This window comes from Canis aureus, chromosome X, assembly GCF_053574225.1.
Source record: "Canis aureus isolate CA01 chromosome X, VMU_Caureus_v.1.0, whole genome shotgun sequence".
Classification (NCBI taxonomy): Eukaryota; Metazoa; Chordata; class Mammalia; order Carnivora; family Canidae; genus Canis; species Canis aureus.
In genome coordinates this window covers 109,743,271-109,764,085 of record NC_135649.1, presented here as the reverse complement: position 1 = coordinate 109,764,085, position 20,815 = coordinate 109,743,271, and the positions used below count along the sequence as shown (strand labels likewise).

The 20,815-nt window shown below is 39.8% G+C and overlaps 1 protein-coding gene across 21 annotated transcripts in view; it reads left to right on the top strand.

Moving 5' to 3' along the window:
* CDKL5 (cyclin dependent kinase like 5) overlaps positions 1-20,815 on the top strand; it is a 216,971-nt gene that overhangs the window by 190,465 nt on the left and 5,691 nt on the right. For 20 of the 21 annotated variants that reach the window (XM_077888493.1, XM_077888490.1, XM_077888504.1 and 17 more), the window contains 3 exons: positions 4,028-4,127; positions 9,094-9,213; positions 11,978-12,379. In XM_077888493.1, coding sequence (XP_077744619.1) covers positions 4,028-4,127; positions 9,094-9,213; positions 11,978-12,364 — 607 coding nt within the window. In that variant the 3' untranslated portion in view covers positions 12,365-12,379. Of the gene's footprint in view, positions 1-4,027; positions 4,128-9,093; positions 9,214-11,977; positions 12,380-20,815 lie in introns of those variants that run through there. The other variant, XM_077888507.1, reaches the window with a different exon arrangement.

Here is a 20,815-nt window from a genome sequence, read left to right as displayed (position 1 = left end):
TTCACAATATTGTGTATATTTGAGAGAAATGCAGCTTGATAATTTTTAAAAATGTGAATGGCCTTGCTGTGGTAACATAGTGAATCACTGTTCCTAAATTATCACTTGCCTAAGGGCAGTCTCTTTCTCCTTGATAGTGGTACTTCCCCATTTCTTTTGGGAAGAGAGTATTTCTGCAGTGTATATGTTTCTTGGAAAGATCAAGTTCCTATAGCATATTTTAAAGTGATAGAGATATTGTAGTATAATATCCAGAGTCGTTATTCTGGCCATCTCAGCTATCCAGAATCCAGTTAAGAACTGGGAGATGAGCCAGACTATCTCAGAACAAAAAAAAAAAAAAGCAGAGTTAATGCAGTCAGATTCATCTTTACTAATAGGAAAATACCTCCACCCTCCCTATAAGCCTGTTTTCTCTTTTCTTTTCTTTTCTTTCTTTCTTTCTTTTTTTTTTTTTTTTGAAGATTTTATTTATTTATTTATGAGAGAGAGAGAGATGGAGAATGTGCCTGCACAAGTGGGGAGAAGGGTGGAGGCCAGGGTTGCGGGGCTGCAGAGGGAGAGAGAATCTCTAGCAGACTCTGCTGAGCATGGAGCCCAATGTGGGGCTCAATCTCATGACCCTGAGATTATGACCTGAGCGGAAATCAAGATTTGGGTGCTCAACTGACTAAGCCACCCAGGCACCCTAAGCCTGTTTACTCTTAGGCACAGTTTTAGCAGTTAGCACTGAGGTTTTCAGGCAAGAAGTAATCCCAAGTAACAGTACAGTGTGAAGAGAGAACAAGATCCCAACGAATGGCCAGGGAGAGGAGAAGGGTATTTTTGCCTTTCTCAGGCTCCCATTGGGAATATCATTTCTAGTCCTCATGGTTTCATATGTAGAATAGATATCCACATAGCATATAGATTTATAAAACAGGCTGCTCTTAGTTTGCTTAAAAAGACAAAATATATACGTTTGGAAAGACTGCTGTCAAGTTTGGGTTTAAAAGTGATGTTTATACAGTAAACCAAATTAATTAGAAATTCAGTAATTAAGGTAAGCAAAAGATTGCTATCACTGCTCGCACAGTCCCAGGCTTTTTCTTCTGGTTAAGTTATGAATATATTGGCATCCATTATTGCTTGCCATCGTAACTTGCAAAATTGTTCACTGATTATTTTCTTCTCAGACATCAGCTGACTACTTTAGTCCTGTGGCCAGGGGAGGGGAGGTAGCAGGGAAAGTGTCACACTGCTATACTCAAGCCCTGGATGTCTGACCCTCTGTTAAACCTTTGGGCATCTTGCCTTGAGTCTGTGAGCAGCTTGAGGTCACACTCCTTGTTTTATTTTTCTCTCTAGACCCGATACCTAACACCGGCTTATTACTACATACACAGTACTACATGAATGTTGGTTGGCTTTGATTCCATCAACTTTATTCCTTCCTTTTTTAGGGGAGTCTTTGGAAATCTCTCTTTCCTCTTGACCCCTTATAAAAGGGGTTATGTTATGAGGATGTCAGAGTAGGGGGAGATTGCTACCCCCACCCCAGCTGTTTGATCAGCCCTGGATAATGTGCCAGGTGACTAGCTGGGTGGGCCTTCTCAGAGGTCCCGTACCTGAGATGGATGTGATCACCCACTTGACCTTCTCTTGTGCTGCTCCTTTTGGAACTGTCTGTTGCCTATACCAGGTAGAATCATAGGGTCCAGACTTGACAAATGAGGTAAGTTATGGTATAATATTGGTTATAACTGATCAAGTTTCTGTCTTCATCCTTTTGTACAACACACAGCTTTTTAGGAGCCTGTGTTCCAAGTGGCTTCTCTCTGTCTCTACCTCTCTCTGTGTCTATCTTCCAGGCTTTTTCCCTCTGTTTCTCTAACTTTCTGTATGTGTATGTTTCCATCTAGCTTCTCCTCTCTCTCCCACTTGTACTCTTTTTCTTTTTCTTTCTCCTTGGCTTCCTTTTTGTATCTTTTGTGATACATGCTTGCTCACACTTTACTCCTAGCTTTCATCCTTTTAGTTCAGGGTAATTTATTTCCTTTTTTTTTTAGTCTCTGGGATCTTTGCCTGCCTGAATCTTGGCCCCATCACCTCTGTTCAGTCTCAGTCTGAAGATGTTTTCCTCATCATTCCTCCTTCCCTTGGGCTCTAGTTTATCTAGTATCTCTGAAAAGACCCTGCAGAGGGTCTCTGATTCGTCTTCCCTGCATTTTGTGCTCATAAGGGACTACAAACCCTGGGCTTTTTCTCCTGTTGCTGTTTATTGTTCATTACCCTTCTCACTGGCCCCGTCACTTTCATCTTATTGGATAGAGACTCTACTTCCCATCTCAGATCTCTTCCTCCTAGGACTAGTGTCTCAGGCCTTCTCTTGCCCTCACACCAGCATTAACATTCTTAAAGTATGCCCATTCCCATCCTGATCTTGCAGTCATGACCAACGCCTTCCCCTTAAAAGATTTTCCAGATTGGCAGAAAGCACTTTTACTACTGACCCTCGGCAGGCCTTGGAGATTTTGTTAGACTTACATTCTGATCAGTAAAAAAGAACTTGTGCCTGTTAATCTGAACGCTTTGATGTGCTTCTAGGTTAGGTGCAGACCCCATTATGGAAGGACATAAGCTATATCATAAGCAAATAGTTCTTTAACTTCTGGAAGTTATAGGATATTAAAAATAGTATTGCTGATTGGTCTGGATGCTATGTGAGATTCCTTTCAATTCTGAGAGTTGTGCTTTTGTGATTCTAGCAAACTACACTGTTTTATTGTGTTCCTTAGAACTGATCTTTTCATTATTCCATTCTTACCTATTCCATCATACCTGAAGTTTTCTAGCTTTCAAAATTGTAAATGTATCATTCTGAGTTCTAATGCTAGCTATTTTTATTGGTTGTGTTGTACTATGACACTTTCACTTCAGAACTTGGAACTCTCTCAATGATGTTTAAAATTGCAGATCCTAATGAGTTTCAGGAACACTTGGGCCCACCGTACATCTTTTTACTTCCTTGGTATTCCTATTTAACTTTTAGGCTAAACACTTAAGAAAAAAGATCATTGCTCCTTCAGAGTCATGTTTTCCTGATCTCTTCCTTTGGTGTCTTAGATCTTGAGTTTTTGGTTTTTCAAATGAATTTTCTGTGGTTGTACAACCTCTTTTATTATATCTGTAGTACAAGAATAACACCAGTTGGGCTGCATTTTAAAGACTGTAAATTAATGTAATGCAGGACCTCTGTTAACATACAAGTCAGCAACTTATTAGGGCCAAGGTGTCCTGTTTGCTGTCTATTAATACCTCCTATTTGTGTTAAAATACCTGGTGGTATCAGTGTGGTTTGAAAATTAATGTTGTCAGTATTTTCAGTTAGCAGCTTTTTTTCCAAGAGTGCTTTGTATTAAAGCATTCATCTTGTCTACGTTTTTTCTTACCTGATCTATTTTTCAATTTAGTTTCAATAAATGGGTATATAAGGTTTTTTATAAAGGAATTTTCCAGTTTGAGGTAATTTTTACTTTTATTTACAATGCTTTTGTAGTATCATTGGTTTTTTGGTTTTTGGTTTTTGGTTTTGTTTTTTTATGTTCAGTATCTTGGCAAGCCCGTAATAATGAACTTGTTGAGCTGACTTTAGAAAGGTAAATAGAAAAATGAAGATATTGAAAATGTTTTAGCTATTTCCCTTGGAGAGTTATGCAAAAGGCATCCTTTAAACTATGCTTTTCAGACTCTCAAATTTTGAGATTTTCAACAGCATGAAAATGGTCCTGCAACCCAGTTACCAGATCATTTGTAATAACGCTCAAATTGCCAGTTCAAATGTACCTCTGCCAAAGGCTAATCATTAACCATGGTTGATTAGATTCAGTTCCTCCTGTGCTTTTATAAAGGCTTTTTACCTATGTACTTGATTTTTCATGGCTGTTTGAATCTGGTTTCATGCATTTTTTAGGCTTCATTGTATTTGTCATATAATGGCAGGAGAATGATTGAAAGATCAATATGATAAAAATGTCTTCCCATTTAGGAAAAGTCCTGAAAACATTAGTCATTCTGAACAACTCAAGGAAAAGGAGAAACAAGGTTTTTTCAGGTCAATGAAAAAGAAAAAGAAGAAATCTCAAACAGTAAGTAGACGGCTACTTTCTATATACAGTGGCAAACGAGTCTGTATTAGTCTGTGGGTATTTTACATTTTGTACATGGCAATGAAAGTGAATTATTTTCTTATTGAGATTTGACATGCATACATTGTATATGTGTCTTTCTAAATTCTATACAACTATTCTCCTCTCACAGAGCCTTTTCTAGATTCCACAGAATCTCCCGAGAATAGAAGAAATTTAATTTGGACAAGAGAGAATACTTTAAACCTCTCTCAATAAACATCCAGTAAATTGTTATTCATGTAAAAACTATGAAGCTGCAGGATTTCTTTTTCTTTGGGGGTTAAGGAAATGTGAAAACTTAGAAAATAGTTTTGGTTTATGCTTAAACCTTGAAATCTATAACTAACCATCATTCATTATTCTTCCCTGGCTGGTTTTCCAGTTGCCATGTTGACAAGTGCATTTCTGGGCTGCATAATCACAGAGAGGAGAATAGTGTTTGACATTTCAGGGTTTGCTTTAGTAGGAAGACATGTTTATCTTGTGACTGAACTGTGAAATGGAACGAGTCTTATCTCCTGGGAGCCCTCTGCCTGAACCAAGGTTTGGCTCCATGGAACCGTGCACATCACATCACTGAACCACCCAAGCAAGGATTCTGCTGGTTAGTGACGTGAGAAAACATGGGGAAGCCAGGCCTCTAGGCCAGCAGGAGCTTCTTCACCCACGTGAGGCCTGCTTCCCTCTTTGCTTTATGGTACTTTCAAGAACAGACTGTTGAGTCAGCTATTTTAAACGCTTTTGTTTTTATTTGTACTTCTACATGATTGACTCTCATTTATTTAAAAAGGAAAAAAGATAAAGACCTTCCTAGATTACCTTTCTAGATAATCCTTTCACTTGCATATTTGTTAAATTGATGTATTTCATTATAGAAAAATTGAGAAAAGTGATCATTTCTAATCTTATCACCCTGTCACACTGATCTTATGACCCTGTTATAACTAGCATTAGGATTTTGGTATATTTTCTCCTAGCTTTTTAGCCTATGCATATGTTTGTGGAAAGAAGGTAGTTTTTTTAGTTTGTTTTAAATAATAGTAATCCTAGTAGTACAGTTTTGTTTCTGACTTTCAATAATATATCTGTCAATCACACACATAATATATATGTTATCTTCATTTTAATGTCTGCGTAATATTTCCTGAGACATTCATGTTTAAAAAAAAAGACTGCCTAAATCTCTAACTGAAATTCACTTAAAACAAAATGTCAACTCAAAATGCCACTCAATCAAATATTGCTACATTTGTTATTTAGACTGGATGAACAGATCTGATTTATTTAAAGTGAAAAAGCATAAAATATTTCACATGCCAGTACAGTAAAGCTTTTATCATTTTCTGTAGAACATATTTATCCATCATGAACATTGAACATAGACTACCTCTCCTAACCACTGTTATTTTTATTTTGAGGTTTTTGTTCTTAACCTCAGGTCTACTAACCTAACCTACGGTGCGGTAGTTAAGTAGAAGAAAGTAGCAGGAACTAAGGAATTAAGATGTTTTATGTGTAGATTTGGCTTTTGATGCCTGTCTGTGTTAGACTAACGTTAAACTTAAAGCCCCTGGCTCACCATGGCCTGAGTTGAGTGTTTACATGTTGACTGGCTCTGTTATTCAGGATCTGGTTCAAATTTTGGATTTTTAAATATTATCAGTTAGAGTAAATAGGAGAATAATTATTTTCTAACATCCTCTCCACTCAAACTGTTTTAAAAGATTTTTATACATTTCATTTTCGATATGTTAAAGGAACTGTAAAATATCTCCACATCAGCCACAATGATTTTTTCCAAATCAAAAGTTGTTTGTGCCTCTGCATTTTTTAATTAAAAGAATTTTTTTGAGAGAGAGAGGGAGGCACACAGGGAGAAAGAGAATCTCAAGCAGCCTCAACACCCAGCGCAGAGCCCAAAGTGGGGCTTGATCTCACAACCCTGAGATCATGACCTAAGCCAAAATCAAGTCAGGTGCCCGACCGACTAAGCCACCCAGGCGTCCCAGAAAAAAAAAATGTTTTAAAGACTGGTATCTAGAGTAAGATTTTCAAAGAGCTCTCTATATTCTGTCGGACTTCAGGCTCCTAAGCCTGGCATCACGTTAACTCTGTCTCCTTAAAGTGAGCACTGAAGCAGAATTAAAGTCAGCTCTACCCCCGCCCCCCAACTTTCTAGAACTCAGCAAAAGGAAACTAGGTAAACCAACTTTGAAAGCTTTAAAAGCTTTGTGGCCTTTGCTTAAAACTCAAACAAAAAAAGAAAGAAAAAGAAAGAAAAAGAAAGAAAGAAAGAAAGAAAAAAAAAAAAAAAAAAAAAGAGATGTGGTGCCCAGGCCATGTAAAGAAAAGGATATTTTTAAACCTCAGCGGGTCCTAAATCCAGTTTAACACCTTTATTTCACTGATAGAAGACTGCCCAGGCAAGTTGTGACCTGCCTGAAGTCGCGTAATCAGGAGAACCAGAGGTGGGTTCTCCTAAATAGCAGGCCCAGGCTCAGTCCCTGCCACAGGCCCATCTCTGGTGGAGAGCCTCTGGCCACCGATTCCTGGGCACTCTCTTAGGGCCTCTTTAGCCACGTATTACTCTTCCCTGGGATCCTGTCATGGGAACAGAAACCTTCAATTGGCTATCTTACTTGAATGTCTTCATACAAGGTGATCTGAATGCCTTCATATATATATATATTCTAGTTCTCTAACAATTGAGCTATCCAAAAAAGGGAAAAGTAATGCCAAAAAATAATTCTGTATTGTAAAGGTGCCTGCTTTGACTCAAGCAAATCTGGAAGCCGCCTTGGGAAATCTGGCTTCAGTTCCATATCCAGAGTTACATAAGCCCCAAGAGCATATGGTGACTTTGCCAACTTGGTAATTGTACCCTAGTTAGTTAGTATCTCAATTGGTAATCATGCGTCAATTTAAAGATTGAACTGTTTTTTTTTTTTTTTTTTCACTTTGAAAACCTGTATTCTGAATTGTGCTACATATTTTCCATGGGGTAAATATTTCTTTAACAGCATAGAACCAGACTGTTTCTTTGATGGTACAGTCCTGCAACAGTGATACTACCTCTTCCAAGTGATGTTTTCCGGTTCAAGAGTTGACCATGTTCAAAAGGGTTTGCAGTATCTTCTCCACCCCCCGCCCATAGGCAAATCACATGGTCAGTTATTTAATTGCTAAAGTCCTCTCTCGCAATTAGGAAAAGATTAAAGTTCACCAGTAGCCCTTTAAACAATTCTTTATAATCGTACTTATGATAATAAATAAATCCTTACATGTTTTGTAAGCTCAGTGTGACTAGATGTGTGTAGGTTTCTAGACATTCCTATTATAGGTAAGGCTCATGACTACATGTTCTTTATATATACTGAAGTTTTTGCAGGTTTTGAATTTACTTTGTTGGCATCTTCATGTCCAGGTGAGAAATGACACAGAACTCCTCTAGGTGCACACACGGCACAGGGATTCCTTAAGTGACTGTTAACATTGAACAATATCAGGGCTCCCAAGGGCTAGGAGTTTCAGTAAGAACACCCTTTTTTCTTTTTTTCTTTCTTTTTCTTTTCTTTCTTTTCTTTTCTTTTCTTTTCTTTTTTTTTTCTTTTTTTTTTTTTTTTTTTGCAATTAGTTTATTTGTATCTTATATTGCAGACAGATTCCACCAACGGGGAGAATCCAAGCATCAAGAAATCCCTCTTTCCTCTTTTTAATTCAAAGAATCATTTAAAGCATAGTTCTTCTTTGAAAAAGCTTCCTGTAGTCACTCCACCCATGGTACCCATTTTTACGTATGGTAGCCCTGCAAACTGCTCCAGTAAACTTGTTTTACTGATGACAACAGCATGTCTTTTATTTTCATGAGGTCATATTCTCTTTGTGCTAGTTAAGTACCTGAGCCAGTTCCATAAAGTTACTGAAATACCAATTCTTTGCCATTCTGGATTTTGTGAATCAGTTAAGGAAGTTGAAGCATAAAAGGCTACTAAACAAACTAGTGAAAGGCTAGTTTGGGTTGTCTAGTTAGCCACTTGTGGGCAGACGGCATTCATAAAATCTCTTATTTCCTGTAAAGAATTTGATTAACATTTATAATTAACAATGTCTTTTCATTCGGCTCACAAAGTCTGTTAACATTTGGTTGGCAGTTTGTTCTTTGAAACCAAGTTGAATTGACCAAATTGAGTGAGCCGGCAGGCTCTACTTTTCTTAGCCGGTGATTTGCTTTTTTCTTGCCTGGCTCTAGTTTTTGCTGGTCACTTAGTAAAGCCAGAGCTTTTGCTTGGCATTTGGCATTATTCTATGTTCACCAAAATCAGTGAATGGACCAATTGCATTAATCTGGAGTTTGTGGCACAAATTTCCAGCATTTTTATACTATATAACGCTAGACCCAGATTTATTGGGCAATGTCTTGGGAATATGATTCAAACCATACTTTCCCACTTCAGTATCCTTGAAAGCCTGATAGACTTCTTTGGGCGCCACCAAATACAATGTTTGGATCATTTTCCCAGCAGGAGCAAATTTTTGTTTTATTGAACTGGTTCATAACCTAACTGCAATATGGAATGAGGATACGACAAACAATTTCTGGTACAGCCCAATTTAACTGCTCTCTCTTACAGCGACTAAAACTAACAGCATGGGAATGCTTTAAGGGTTGAGGTTTTAACAAAGCTGCATGACATCTGCCAATTTTTCCTAATGCAGGGAAAATTATTAAGAGGGCAGCAGAATTTAACTGGCATCACTTGCATTATGAACATTGGGAGAGTTTTGGTTTCTTTTTTTATTGGGGGCGTGGGGTCGAGGTTTGGTTTCCTTTGATGTGCTTTTGTTCTCCTCTTGGTGTGTGGTTGCATATCTTAATTAGGCTTATTGGGGTTCTTACTGAATCCTTCCCTATATTCTCCTCTAGGTGCCCAATTCTGACGGCCCCGATCTTCTAACATTACAGAAAGCCATTCATTCTGCTAGCACTCCGAGCAGCAGACCAAAGGAGTGGCGTCCTGAGAAGATCTCTGATCTACAGACCCAAGTGAGTGGTGCCTGTAACACTCCTAGATTCTAGACTCTGCAGTGACTTATCTCGTTTGAGAGGTGGGCGGGTTTGAGGAATTTAGCCTCTCAGTGTTACAAGGCTGACATCCTCCTCAGAATATACCGTCACTGTGAATAGCAGATGCATCTTGGGAGTCCAGGTGAATCTCATTTCAGTGACTCGTGTCTTAATGAGAAAAAAAAAGTGAGCTTCCATCGGCCTTCACCTAGCCCTGGGTGGAGTAGGGTGTTGGGGGGTGGGTGTTAGATGAAGTGTAAGGGGGATAATTAAGATGTGGTCTCAGCCCGTAAGTACTACATATCTTAGGAGAGAGAGAAAATCTATAAGTAACCATAATTCATGGTAAAAAGTGAGGCATGCCATAAAATGTACAGGAGGGTGAGAGGAGGAGGTAGTGGGAAGATGAAGATTTTGTTAAATGTGGTATAGCATATGAATTGGGCCTTGAAAGATACGATAACCTTTCTTGAAAGAATAAAATTCTGAAATTGATACTATTTTTGATAGAAAATTGAACAGTTGCATTTGGAACTGTATATTAGACAGTATTGTATAATTGTATTTATCTGCCATAATGGGAAATAAGCAGAAAATGAATCAGTAGATTTTTTCAGGTAACTGAGGTTTATCTCCTTTGGACAACTATTTTGATTGAAAAATTTTTAATATTGCATCTTTATAGTATCCTACAACAAGCACAGTGACATAATCTAATTTGTTTTTTGATCATATTAACATATTTTATAAATCCAGTATTCCTCCGTACTGTAGTTTCTGACAATCCTCATGAGCTTCTGAATGAAGCTCTAGGATTGCTTGTATTTATAGATAGATAGATAGATAGATAGCCAGCCAGCCACAGATTTCTGTAATTTGGAGGCAGAGGATCTATTTTTTTTTTTAAGATTTTATTTATTTATTCATGAGAGGCACAGAGAGAGAGAGAGGCAGAGACACAGGCAGAGGAAGAAGCAGGTTCCATGCAGGGAGCCTGACGTGCGACTCCATCCCTGGTCTCCAGGATCAGGCCCTGGGCTGAAGGCGGCGCTAAACCGCTGAGCCACCTGGGCTGCCCAGAAGAGGGTCTATTTTTATAGGTTTGTTGTGTACTTTCTTTAACTGTTACTTAGAGCCACTGACAGGAGTTCCCAAATTTCACTTGTATTTGCCCAACCATTTATATTTTCTACTTCTAATGTAACATAGGCCAAGGGGGAGAGAAGAGGACAGAAAGGGTGTAGAGAACCAGATACCTAAGTTGTTGGGTATGTTTCTGAACCAAAAGCACAAGACTCTGAGTGAGGGCCTGGTCTTCTCTTCCCAGTTTTATAAAAAGAGTATGGGGCTTTAGAACCTTCTTTGTGTAGCCATTTCTTATGCTAAGAAGCACCTTTCAGGCTACTTTATATCTCCAACTGGACCCAAATTTCTGTAATTGCTCAATAGTCACACGTGGTTAGGGCTGTAAAAATCACTAGGAATCTCATTGTGTTATCACACCAGTTTCAGTAACAAAAAACACAACTTTGAGCGCTCATGATGTGTACTGTGCTGTGCCACCTCCCCTGGGGACCACAGAGCTGTCTTGGACAGACTTTGGAATAGCCATGGAAGGTACTTCCCCAGGAGCAATTTCTGCCTGAGTCCATTCTCAAACAATTCCTCTTCGATTTCAATGCTCTTTTCCTGCAAATCTTTTAGTACTCCTTGAGATCATCAACATTTTATTAAAACTTTACCAAGCCCATAGACGCACAGCCTGTAGCCAGAGGTGGCCCTAGGCTAGGGCTACATTCGGAGTGCAGGCTTCCCATCAAGGACCCTAAATTTCAGGGTGCCTTCACATGCCTCTTCTGCTGGTAAGCCTCATCATGCATCAGGTAGAGGAGGGGAGAGCAGTGAACCACCTTTTTACCAGTGGGAAGCCCGTGGTTCAGCAGTCCCCTGAGAAGAGTCACCCAGTGTGGGGTAGGTGGCTGCTGGGACTCTCTCTTCTGCCCTGCAGCACAGTCCCCTGCCCAGTGTAGCACCTCTGGGGTCTGGGCCTCCACCACACAGCAGACAGGCATGTTAAGAATCCAGAGCCTCCTGAGAGTGAATTATGTTTTAGAGTCCATAGGGCTTTTGCTGTTTTTTTTTTCTCTGCTTTGTTCACTTTTCAGTGCTCAAATCCGACCCCCACCGCCAAAAAAGTAAAAGTGCAGAAAGGGAAGGGGAAAATTGGGGTGATAAGAACAGAAGGGGGATATGCAATATTTAGCTGAGTATGTTGCTACCTAAATGAAAAATTACATTTTTTCAGCTTTCTCTTGCTGCTAGGTAGGGTTGAATGGCTGAGTCCTGGCAGGTTAAAAATAAGTGGCAAGTTTATGTGGAGCTGTTGGGAAGTCTTCTCAAAAAGAGAGAGGCATATTCCTTTTGCTGCTTCCTGCTGGCTGAGTCGAGATCTGCCCCCTGTCAAGATGGGATGCAGCCAGATAGAAGGTGCCTAAGCCTTTGATCAGCCAGCACACCAGCTCTAGAGTCCTTATCTAGATCTCTAGGCTTTTTCGTTAAAGATAAATAACTTCGATCTTGTCTGAAAAAGAACAAGAGGACAGATGAGGCTAGACTTAGCCCCTCTTCCCCTGTGCCTGCCCCGCTGGCTACATGCAGTCATCTCAGATCTGTGCTCTGTCTCTCTCAGCTTTCGAGTCTACTCTAAATTAAGTCCTATGCACACTCTCATCTTTTTTTTCAGAGCCAGCCGTTAAAATCACTGCGCAAGCTGTTACATCTCTCTTCAGCCTCAAATCACCCGGCTTCCTCAGACCCCCGCTTCCAGCCCTTAACAACTCAACAAGCCAAAAATTCCTTCTCAGAAATTCGGATCCACCCCCTGAGCCAGGCCTCTGGCGGGAGCAGTAACATCCGGCAGGAGCCCACACCGAAGGGCAGGCCAGCCCTCCAGCTGCCAGGTCAGATGGACCCTGGTTGGCATGTGTCCTCTGTGACTCGGAGTGCCACAGAGGGGCCTTCCTACTCTGAACAGCTGGGTGCCAAGAGTGGGCCAAATGGGCACCCTTATAACAGAACAAATCGGTCTCGAATGCCAAATCTGAATGATTTAAAAGAGACAGCCTTGTAATGTGTGCTGGGGTGGGGGTGGGGGGGTAGGTAAGCCAGTGGGAAGGGGATGGGAGGGTGTGGGGGGGTGGGGAATGGGCTGGGCTGGGGTGGTCAGCCAGTATTTTCAGCTTTATGAAGGTGAGTGCAATATTGTATGTGTGGAGCCCTCTGGCTCCTCACGGCCACAAATGCTAGTCAGGGATCTTAGAGCCGCAGGAGTTTCTTAGGGACTGCTGGTCCCCACGGATCTTGTGTGAGAATGGATAGAGTGTGCCATTGAGGAAGAAGACATTCTTGCCAGTTTCTCCCCTGCACATTCCAGCTTTAGTGCAATCCCTGTTGAACTTAGGAAAGCTAGGATGTGTTCTGGTACTGCAAGGGATAGAAAAATTCGTGTTGACCTATGCCCTTACCACAGATTTTCTTTCTTCTTTTTTTTCTTTTTTTCTTTTTTTTTAGCCTAAACTAAATGTGGGGTTTATTGTAATCCAAGAGTATTCCTTTGAAGGGTTAGCAGATGAACTAACTGTATGTCTTAAATTGTTTTCTAAACTTCATATTTGATAGGATTTGTAACATTTATTTATAATTAACATTGTACTGTTCTAATCATACCTTTTATGTTAAATGTAAAGTTATTTTGAGCTGTTTGGAACATTGTGAAGCAGTGGGACAGCTACAGTAGTTTCTATAAAAACTAAACAGTAACCTTTATATATTGCATCAGGAGTATTTTATTCTATATATAAATATATATATGGTAAATATCTGTCTGTTTTATAAATATAATCATTTAAAGAAAGTATCATTATGACACTATCTGCCATATTTTTATACATTTGTGATATGAAGTGAGTATTATACTTCTAATCAAGGGAGCTGAATTGTGGCTATGTGTGACTATCAGTGGGAACCGTGCTCAACTTTTAGGCCCCAGCAGTAGCCTCTAGACATGATCCTTGGTAGCAGATGAGATGCAGCATCTCCTCCCAAACCCATAGGCAAGACAGTCGGGTAGGCCAGTGAGAGCTCTAGCAGGCCTTGTTGTCTCCGTCCTCACAGTTGGCTCCTGTTTGCATCCAGGGACGTTCTTTGCGCCTGAGGAGACGATAGATCCAGGGTTACTCATGGGTCTTTGTAGAGAGAATATGCTTTTCTCCTTAGTGTTAGTGTAGAGTGTAGACCAAAGATTTGCCAGTGAACATTCCTAGGTTGCAAGGTTGCAAGAGGAACCTGTCTGCAGATCTTGCAAACCAGCTCTATGCTCCTGAATCCTGTGCGCTGTACCGGAGACTCTTGGCTGGTGGGGTGTGAGATCTGTATGTGGCATTTCTATTTCTAAATGTTTTGTTGTTGCTGCTGTTGTTGCTGTTGCTGTTGTTGTAATTGCTCTGTCCAGTATATTTAAAAGGCTCCTGAAGCAATTCCAGATGTAGAGAAAATTGCTGTGCTCACTTTTTCTTCCTGGGACTATCCATTTATAACAAAGTTATCATGTACATCAGTACACACACATGATCAGAACAGGACTTCTTTCCCTCATTTGATCTCCTTCAACTCCCAAGTTACTCCAAAGCATCATCAAGGCCTGTGGCCAACAAGGGTTACAGCCCCGTGTCTCTGGGCTATCCTTGACGGAAATCACCTCAATACCATCTATCAAGAGAATTCAACTTTTGGAAATAGTCTCTTAGCAATAATATTTTTAAAGACCCATCCCCACCCCCACCCCTCAATATTTATCACTTGTCCCAGGATTCTGAGAGCATTGGCCCCTGAATCAAGTCAGCGATAATTGAAATGTGCTGAGTTACTGTTCCCTCACCCCCAAGATTTTGAGAATGATAGCTCTGATGATTATAAAGATTATAAAGAAAAGGTCTTAGTTTCTTTGAATCTTAAATTGTGTGCATATTACATTTTTATATAACTACTATAATGATGTGTATCGATTATATATAGAGGTCATTTTAAGGTGCTTTTTATTTGATTTTAATAAGTGTAATAGGCACTAAAATGAAACTCAACTGGGTACTATCATTAAAACAGTTTGATTCAAACCAGTAGTTTGCATGCTCTTCAGTTCTTTTTATATCTTGTTTCTTTCACCAGTTCAGTACTCTTTAAGTAGCTCTGAATTCTGGCTTTTCCCAGGCAAGCTGCTCAGTTATATAAGTGATGTGAACCCTTAGCAGTTTTTGCCTGGATACTAATGACTCTAAAAGGGTGTGTAACTCTTCTTTTTCATACTAGATCTATATCTTGTAATCCCCCCTTGCAAACCAGATACTACATTTTTTTCCTCTGGAAAGACTTCTCACTGTGCTGTGCGCTTAGGAACTGCGCAGTCACATTGCCATGCTGTGGCATTTGAGGCTCGTTGTCACCTAGGGGCTGGTTTCCCATGTTTTCATCCTTGCTAACACTGGGATCTCAGATGTTTGCAGAACATTTATATTCATGATGGTTCTTCAAAGAAGGGCTAGAATAATTGCCTTCTACCTAGAGCAAAGTAAACCTAACTGATGAAGAGTCAATACATACTTTTCGTACATTCCCAGATTTGAGCCAGAAAATATCTACAGTGTTTTCAACCAGTGTTTTTGAGGTAGCTCTTTTATCCTCTTCTCCGCTTTTGTCCATTCTGACTTTTCATTGACCTCAGTAAGCTATAATAAGTGAACTACAATCCGCATTTCTAGCATGTATAATTCTCTTCCTGCTCGCCGAGGGGAATGGTCAAGTTTTCTCTCAAAACTAATGGGCCCTCTCTTAGCATTTAATTGTTGTTTTCCTCTGGTTGATGAATCATTGACCTCACAAAAATTGCCATCCATGATAAGAAGGATATGATTTTAAAGTCACACAAGTCTGCGTTTTCTTTAGGAAGGGAAATTTATAATGTTCATATTCTGCTATCTGCCCTAACATCCTAAGGGATAAAATATCACTGAATGAAGGCTTATGAATTGCTTTATTTTATGGAAGTATTGCCGATCTCCTTTTGAAAAGAAACTCTGCTTTGCTCTTTTTCTACTTTTACTTTACCACCATCTTCACTCCTCAGAAGTTCTGAATGAACTTTTACTATACCTTGCTTGGTCTCAGCTTGAGGGTTAGCCTCTTCAGAGCCCAAGATCAAAAGTGCTCTGTGCTAAGGAGCTCAAGTGAGCTGTCTCTGTAGCAGTGGTTCTCAGTCAGGGCCAATTCTGCCTCCCTGGGACATTTGACAATGTCAGAAGACATAGTTGGTTGTTGAAACTGGGAGTGGTGAGGTGCTACTGGCATCTGTTGGGTAGAGGCCAGGGATGCTGCTAAACATCCTGTGTACACAGGATCCCCCCCCCCCCCCGACACACACACACACACACACACACACACACAAAGAATGATCCAGCCCCAAATGTCCATAGTGGTGAGGTTAAGAAACCCTGCTCTACTGGATTCTAAGCCCACTGCTCTACAGAGCTTGGCTCTGTCTTTGTTCTCTCCAGGCTACTGGAGAAACTGCGGGTATGAATTCTTTAGTATCACATTCTCTGCAAGAATCTTCTACCACTTTTTTTGAATCCTTGGAATCCTGTTTGTTTTCATCGTCTTGGGCCTGCTAAAAGGTACATCCTTTGGGAGGAGACCAGAGTGGCTTTATAGGTGTTTGAGGACTTAGATTCTAGGTCAGCATCTTTAGAAAATCTTTCATAGAGCCATGAGGCTTATATTTAGAAGCAAGCAGCAGCCTGGCAGATTGGCATGATTTTTACCAACTGCTCAAAGGCATCCATGGCTTTTAGCTGTGTCTCCCAAAAGAAAATGCCATTGTCTTTTATTCAAGGCATTTAATAGCTCTTTACAAATATTGGCATATGACAGACCGATTAGAAGCAAAAAACTCTCTCCTGGTGGTTGTGATGTGGCTGTTATAGGAGTGTTTGTGCTGTATGCTTTGGTTAAATCTGTTTTAAAACCTGCTTTAAGATTTGCCATATGCAGTTGTACTTTAATTCTAAGCTCAGAGCTGTGCTGGTTAGTTTCTAGTCACGTCATGTATTATAAAGTATGTTGTGGTTGTAGAGTTAGCCAGTTTAGCATGTTCCTAATCTGAAAATTAGTGGACTTCGCTAGAAAATGCTATCCCATTTTCCCTTCCCAGCACCCCTTATCTTAGTTAACGTCATAGTATATCCTCACTTCTTAAACTAGTTTTTAGAGTAAATAAGGAAAAAAGCCATTTATTTTCTTCTAGCTATGTATTGAGAATGACTCAATAAGTGTACAACTTTTTTTAAAGGCCAGAGGATTACTTTTCAAGTGTGTAGAAGGCTCTGTCCATTTCTGTTCACCTAGGTCCTGGTGGTGACCCAACTTTCAGCAAGGGCAATCGCTCATTGCGACTTATTCCCAGAGTTCAGCTGGGACTCAGAAATCTGCATATTCTCTCCTGGTCACAACATTTTTTCTGGAGAGCACTGCTTTTATATCTAGAAGTTCGTTACCTCCTACATTATAGTGGGATATTGAGCTCCATGTGAGCACTGAGATCCACAGACTCATTACTTTTGTGAGCTGGGGATGTGGTATGATACACTGAACCAAGTCAGAACATATTGATATATTTCCTTGCCTCCTTCAGTCCATCACTATTAAAGTGTGTAGGCAGAGAAAACGGATTTATGCTTTTTTAAAAAATGGTTTCTTTAAAAGGGGCTGCAGGAAAGCGTCCTGCTGCTAATCTCCAGGGCCAGAATCTCACAAGAAGTTTCTCTCGGAGACTTAAAGAACCATCTTACAAAACAAAAACTTGTAAGTGGTTCTGATTTCTTCATTTTGTATCTTACCAGCTGAGATATAGAATATCTTGAAGTCTGATTCATCAGCTGGGTAAAAAATTCTGTCTTTGAAACCATGAGTAAATGCAAGAAAATGAAGCCGTGGCAGGACGAGTCCCTCGTCTGTCTGTATACACACAATGTGGTAGAAGTAAGGTGGTGAGGAAACTCTGGGCCTGCTGCCCTATTCTATTCTATCTTTTTTTAATTGAATGTACTATAAAAGATCATAGACTTGTGCCAAGTCAGTTACTATGTGAATATTCATTTCCCTTAGTGCTTTGTTAATTCATCAGCATTAGGCCTGGTCCTGACTCCACCTTTCTCCACTCCAGGCACTGGCCCACCTTTCTGTGTATTTCCTATAGGATATTAAAGATGATCATGACCTACATTGTATCTTCATTCGATAACCGTTTACTCCCAAATTTGAGGGAGGTGTGTCTTTTGTTTTGCCAGAAAAAATTTGTAGTAGTCTGCACTTTGGATTTCTAGGGCCAGAGAACTGCAGCAGTGAAACTGGTTTCACTTCTAAGGCCCTTCATTACCCACAAGGTTAAGCTCTCTGAACCCCATTTGATCCTTGGGTCATATGTTGATCCTCCTTTGGAATCTTAAAAAAAAAAATTGGTTTCCATGTTGTATGCAGATTAGAAGTTGCCTTGTTTGCTACTCTTCCAGCACAGAGTATCAGGGAGAAAGAGGCCTTATCTGTTCCTCCATCCCTTCCGTTTTGACAGACTGCTAAGATTTCCTCAGGACTTCCTTTGGTTTGGGATTTTACTTTTCCCAAAAGCCTGATCTGATTCATTTCAGGCATAGACAAGCTTGTCCTAGTGCTCTGCTTCAGGGCTAATCAGATGAAACCCAGGAATAGAAAAGGTAGATGCCTTGACTTTTGTCCCTGTTGGGGGATTAAAGTGTTTATCGCCAGAGTTGTCAAAAGCTCTAGTTACAAAGCATTCAGAGTTTCAAGAAGAAAAAAAAAATGATGCTTTTTCTCTTGGAGAACTTTTAAGTTCTCCACCATGGCTTAGATTTTCCAAAATGGAAAGCAAAGCTTGTATAAAATCCATTTTCACTAGAGATATACAATTGAGTATAGTCATTTCAGTCTATTTCCCTTTCCTTATTTCCTCTTTGGTCACTGATTGAGTCAGGCTGGAGGGGTAAGCTATGATTGCAAGAAGTGAATTTTCACTGTAAACTTGGATTGATTAACAGAAACAATAAAACCAAACAAAATAGTTGCCCCTAACTCCTATCTCCAAGATTGCTTTGTGCCATTTTGAATTCAGGTAGTTATTCTGTATATACTTAGAAGACTGTTCTGAGCTTCTTCAATCTCTAGGAAGTTCAAAAAGGGGTATGTGGGAAGACACAGGGCAGGGTGATTTTTGAGAACCCTGCTCATGCATGAAATTAAAAATATGGATAAGCCAGAATGACGTAACATCCAAATTTGTGGTAGATGAAGAATCAGTGGAAATTCTTAATTGCACAGACTTTATAATCCATAATACAGAGTGTAATTCCATACTTTTTACTGTGGCAAGGGTGTGACGTGGTGTTAACCTTTTTAATTTTTGAATCCAAACTGAATTTAAAGTGTTGAATATTTAAATTCCTCACAAGCTAATTATGAACCATTTGTAAAGTGTTTATATAACTCTTTGTATCATGTGTTGGTACATCTTATCAAGTTTTTTCTGGCATGTATTCCATTCTAAACTTCTGTAAAATTTCTATTGTTGCTGTAAATATTATACAAATATCTATTCCGTGGTAACCTTAATTATCAGCATGAAATGGTTAATTTTTACTGAGCACAATGTATTTTTGAATGGATCTTCCCAAATGTCTTTAATAAAATGCAGATTTTGCACTGACTGTTGTGATTGCCAGGCTGTCCCCATCTTGAGCTTTTGTGGTCCCTGGCTTTTGAATGGCCAGCAGCTCCGTGTTTGTTCCTTCTTTGTAAAGAACTCATTTGATTTCAAATAGAGGATAATGGGCCTTTGAAGTTGAAATCAGTTTAAGGGACAGAAAGTAATGTTAAAGCAGGGCAAATCCTGTTACTTAATGATAATATTCTTTTTTCCCCCCCCTATTTATAAAGCTTTTTTCTCCTCCTGGCCTTTTGAAAATTTTGGTTTCTTTCACACTGGAGTGCTGTCTCTTTTGCATCTAGACACTCACTTGGTGGTTTGTCTCTTTTGCATCTAGACACTCACTTGGTGGTTTGGGAGGATGGGAAGAGATGTCTGCCTCCTACTCCGTGTGATGGAGAAAGCAAAGATGAAGTATTTTTTCATATTTTAGAATAGGAGGTTGGCAAACTTTTTTTGCCAGATAGTAAATATTTGAGACTCTGTGGGCCACAGGGTCTCTGCCATTGTAGTACAAAAAGCAGCAGAGGCAATATGTAAATAAGTATGGCTGTGTTCCAATAAAACTTTATTTATGAAAACAGGCAAGTGGGGGGTGGGATTTACTGACTGATTTTACACCCTCACTTTTGTCTTTAGATACTCACTCAGTTGGTCTTATTGTTAATGGGGTAAGAACTTAGATTGTATGATAACACGTAAATATTCTCCAACTTTCTTACTTTATCTCTAAACAAAGGATAGGAACTAAAACCCAATGATTTGCATTCTTAAAAGTACCACGTCTCCAACTTCTTCACTCTCGAGTTTCTCCTTAATGCCCCAGAAACTGATTACAACTGTGATTCAAGATTGAATCAAATTATCTATTGGCTTGTAATTTTTCTGTTTGTAGCACTTATTATGGCTGGGCACAATGCCAAGGCTTTTACTTTAATATTACATTTACTTGTCACAGCAATGCAATGAAGCGAGTAGTATCCTCATTTTATAGATGAGGAAACTGAGGTTTATGGACCTTACATTAACTTACCCAAGGTCACCTGGCTAGAATTTGAAGCCTAGTCTTCATTGTAAAGCCTACACCCTTAAACACTACTAAGCAGGGCAGTTGCTGCGCCTCCAAGTATCGAAAACGGACATGGGGCGATTCATGTACCACCTTTCCTCTCATCTCCCAGCAAGTGGTAATTGAGTTGATTTGATTTGAGAATAGAGCAGTTCACTGAAACAAGTTACTAGAGGCCCAGAGACTGGTGAAATGACTATAAAAGCACAGGATCTGGAGTCCGATTACCTGAGTAGAATCCTAGTTCCATCACCAACATCTTGTGTGGCCTTAGGTGTGTTACTTAACTTTCCTGTGCCTCAGTTTCCTTATCCTTAAATGGAAATAATAATAGTACCTACTTCATAGGGTTGTTGTGAGGATTTAATAAGATGGTAACCTTCAAAGCACTTGATAGATTCTGAATAAATATTAGCTAGCTATTATTTGTGCCTCACTTGGTAGCCCTACCTATGAAGCTGAAAAAGCTCTGTTATGGAGTCTTGACTGCCAGTTCTAGAGAGCTCGTTAGGCACTGTAGATGTATTTATCCAATTTGATCTTCACACCAGCCTTGTAAAGTTGTCAGGGTTAAGAACCACTCAACTTGGCGCTATTCTTGGGATCACAGGGGAAGGAACAGCCCTTATAGCTATGCATTTGTCAGCAGGCCTCAGCACCCATGCTCCAGGTAGACAAAAGGATGG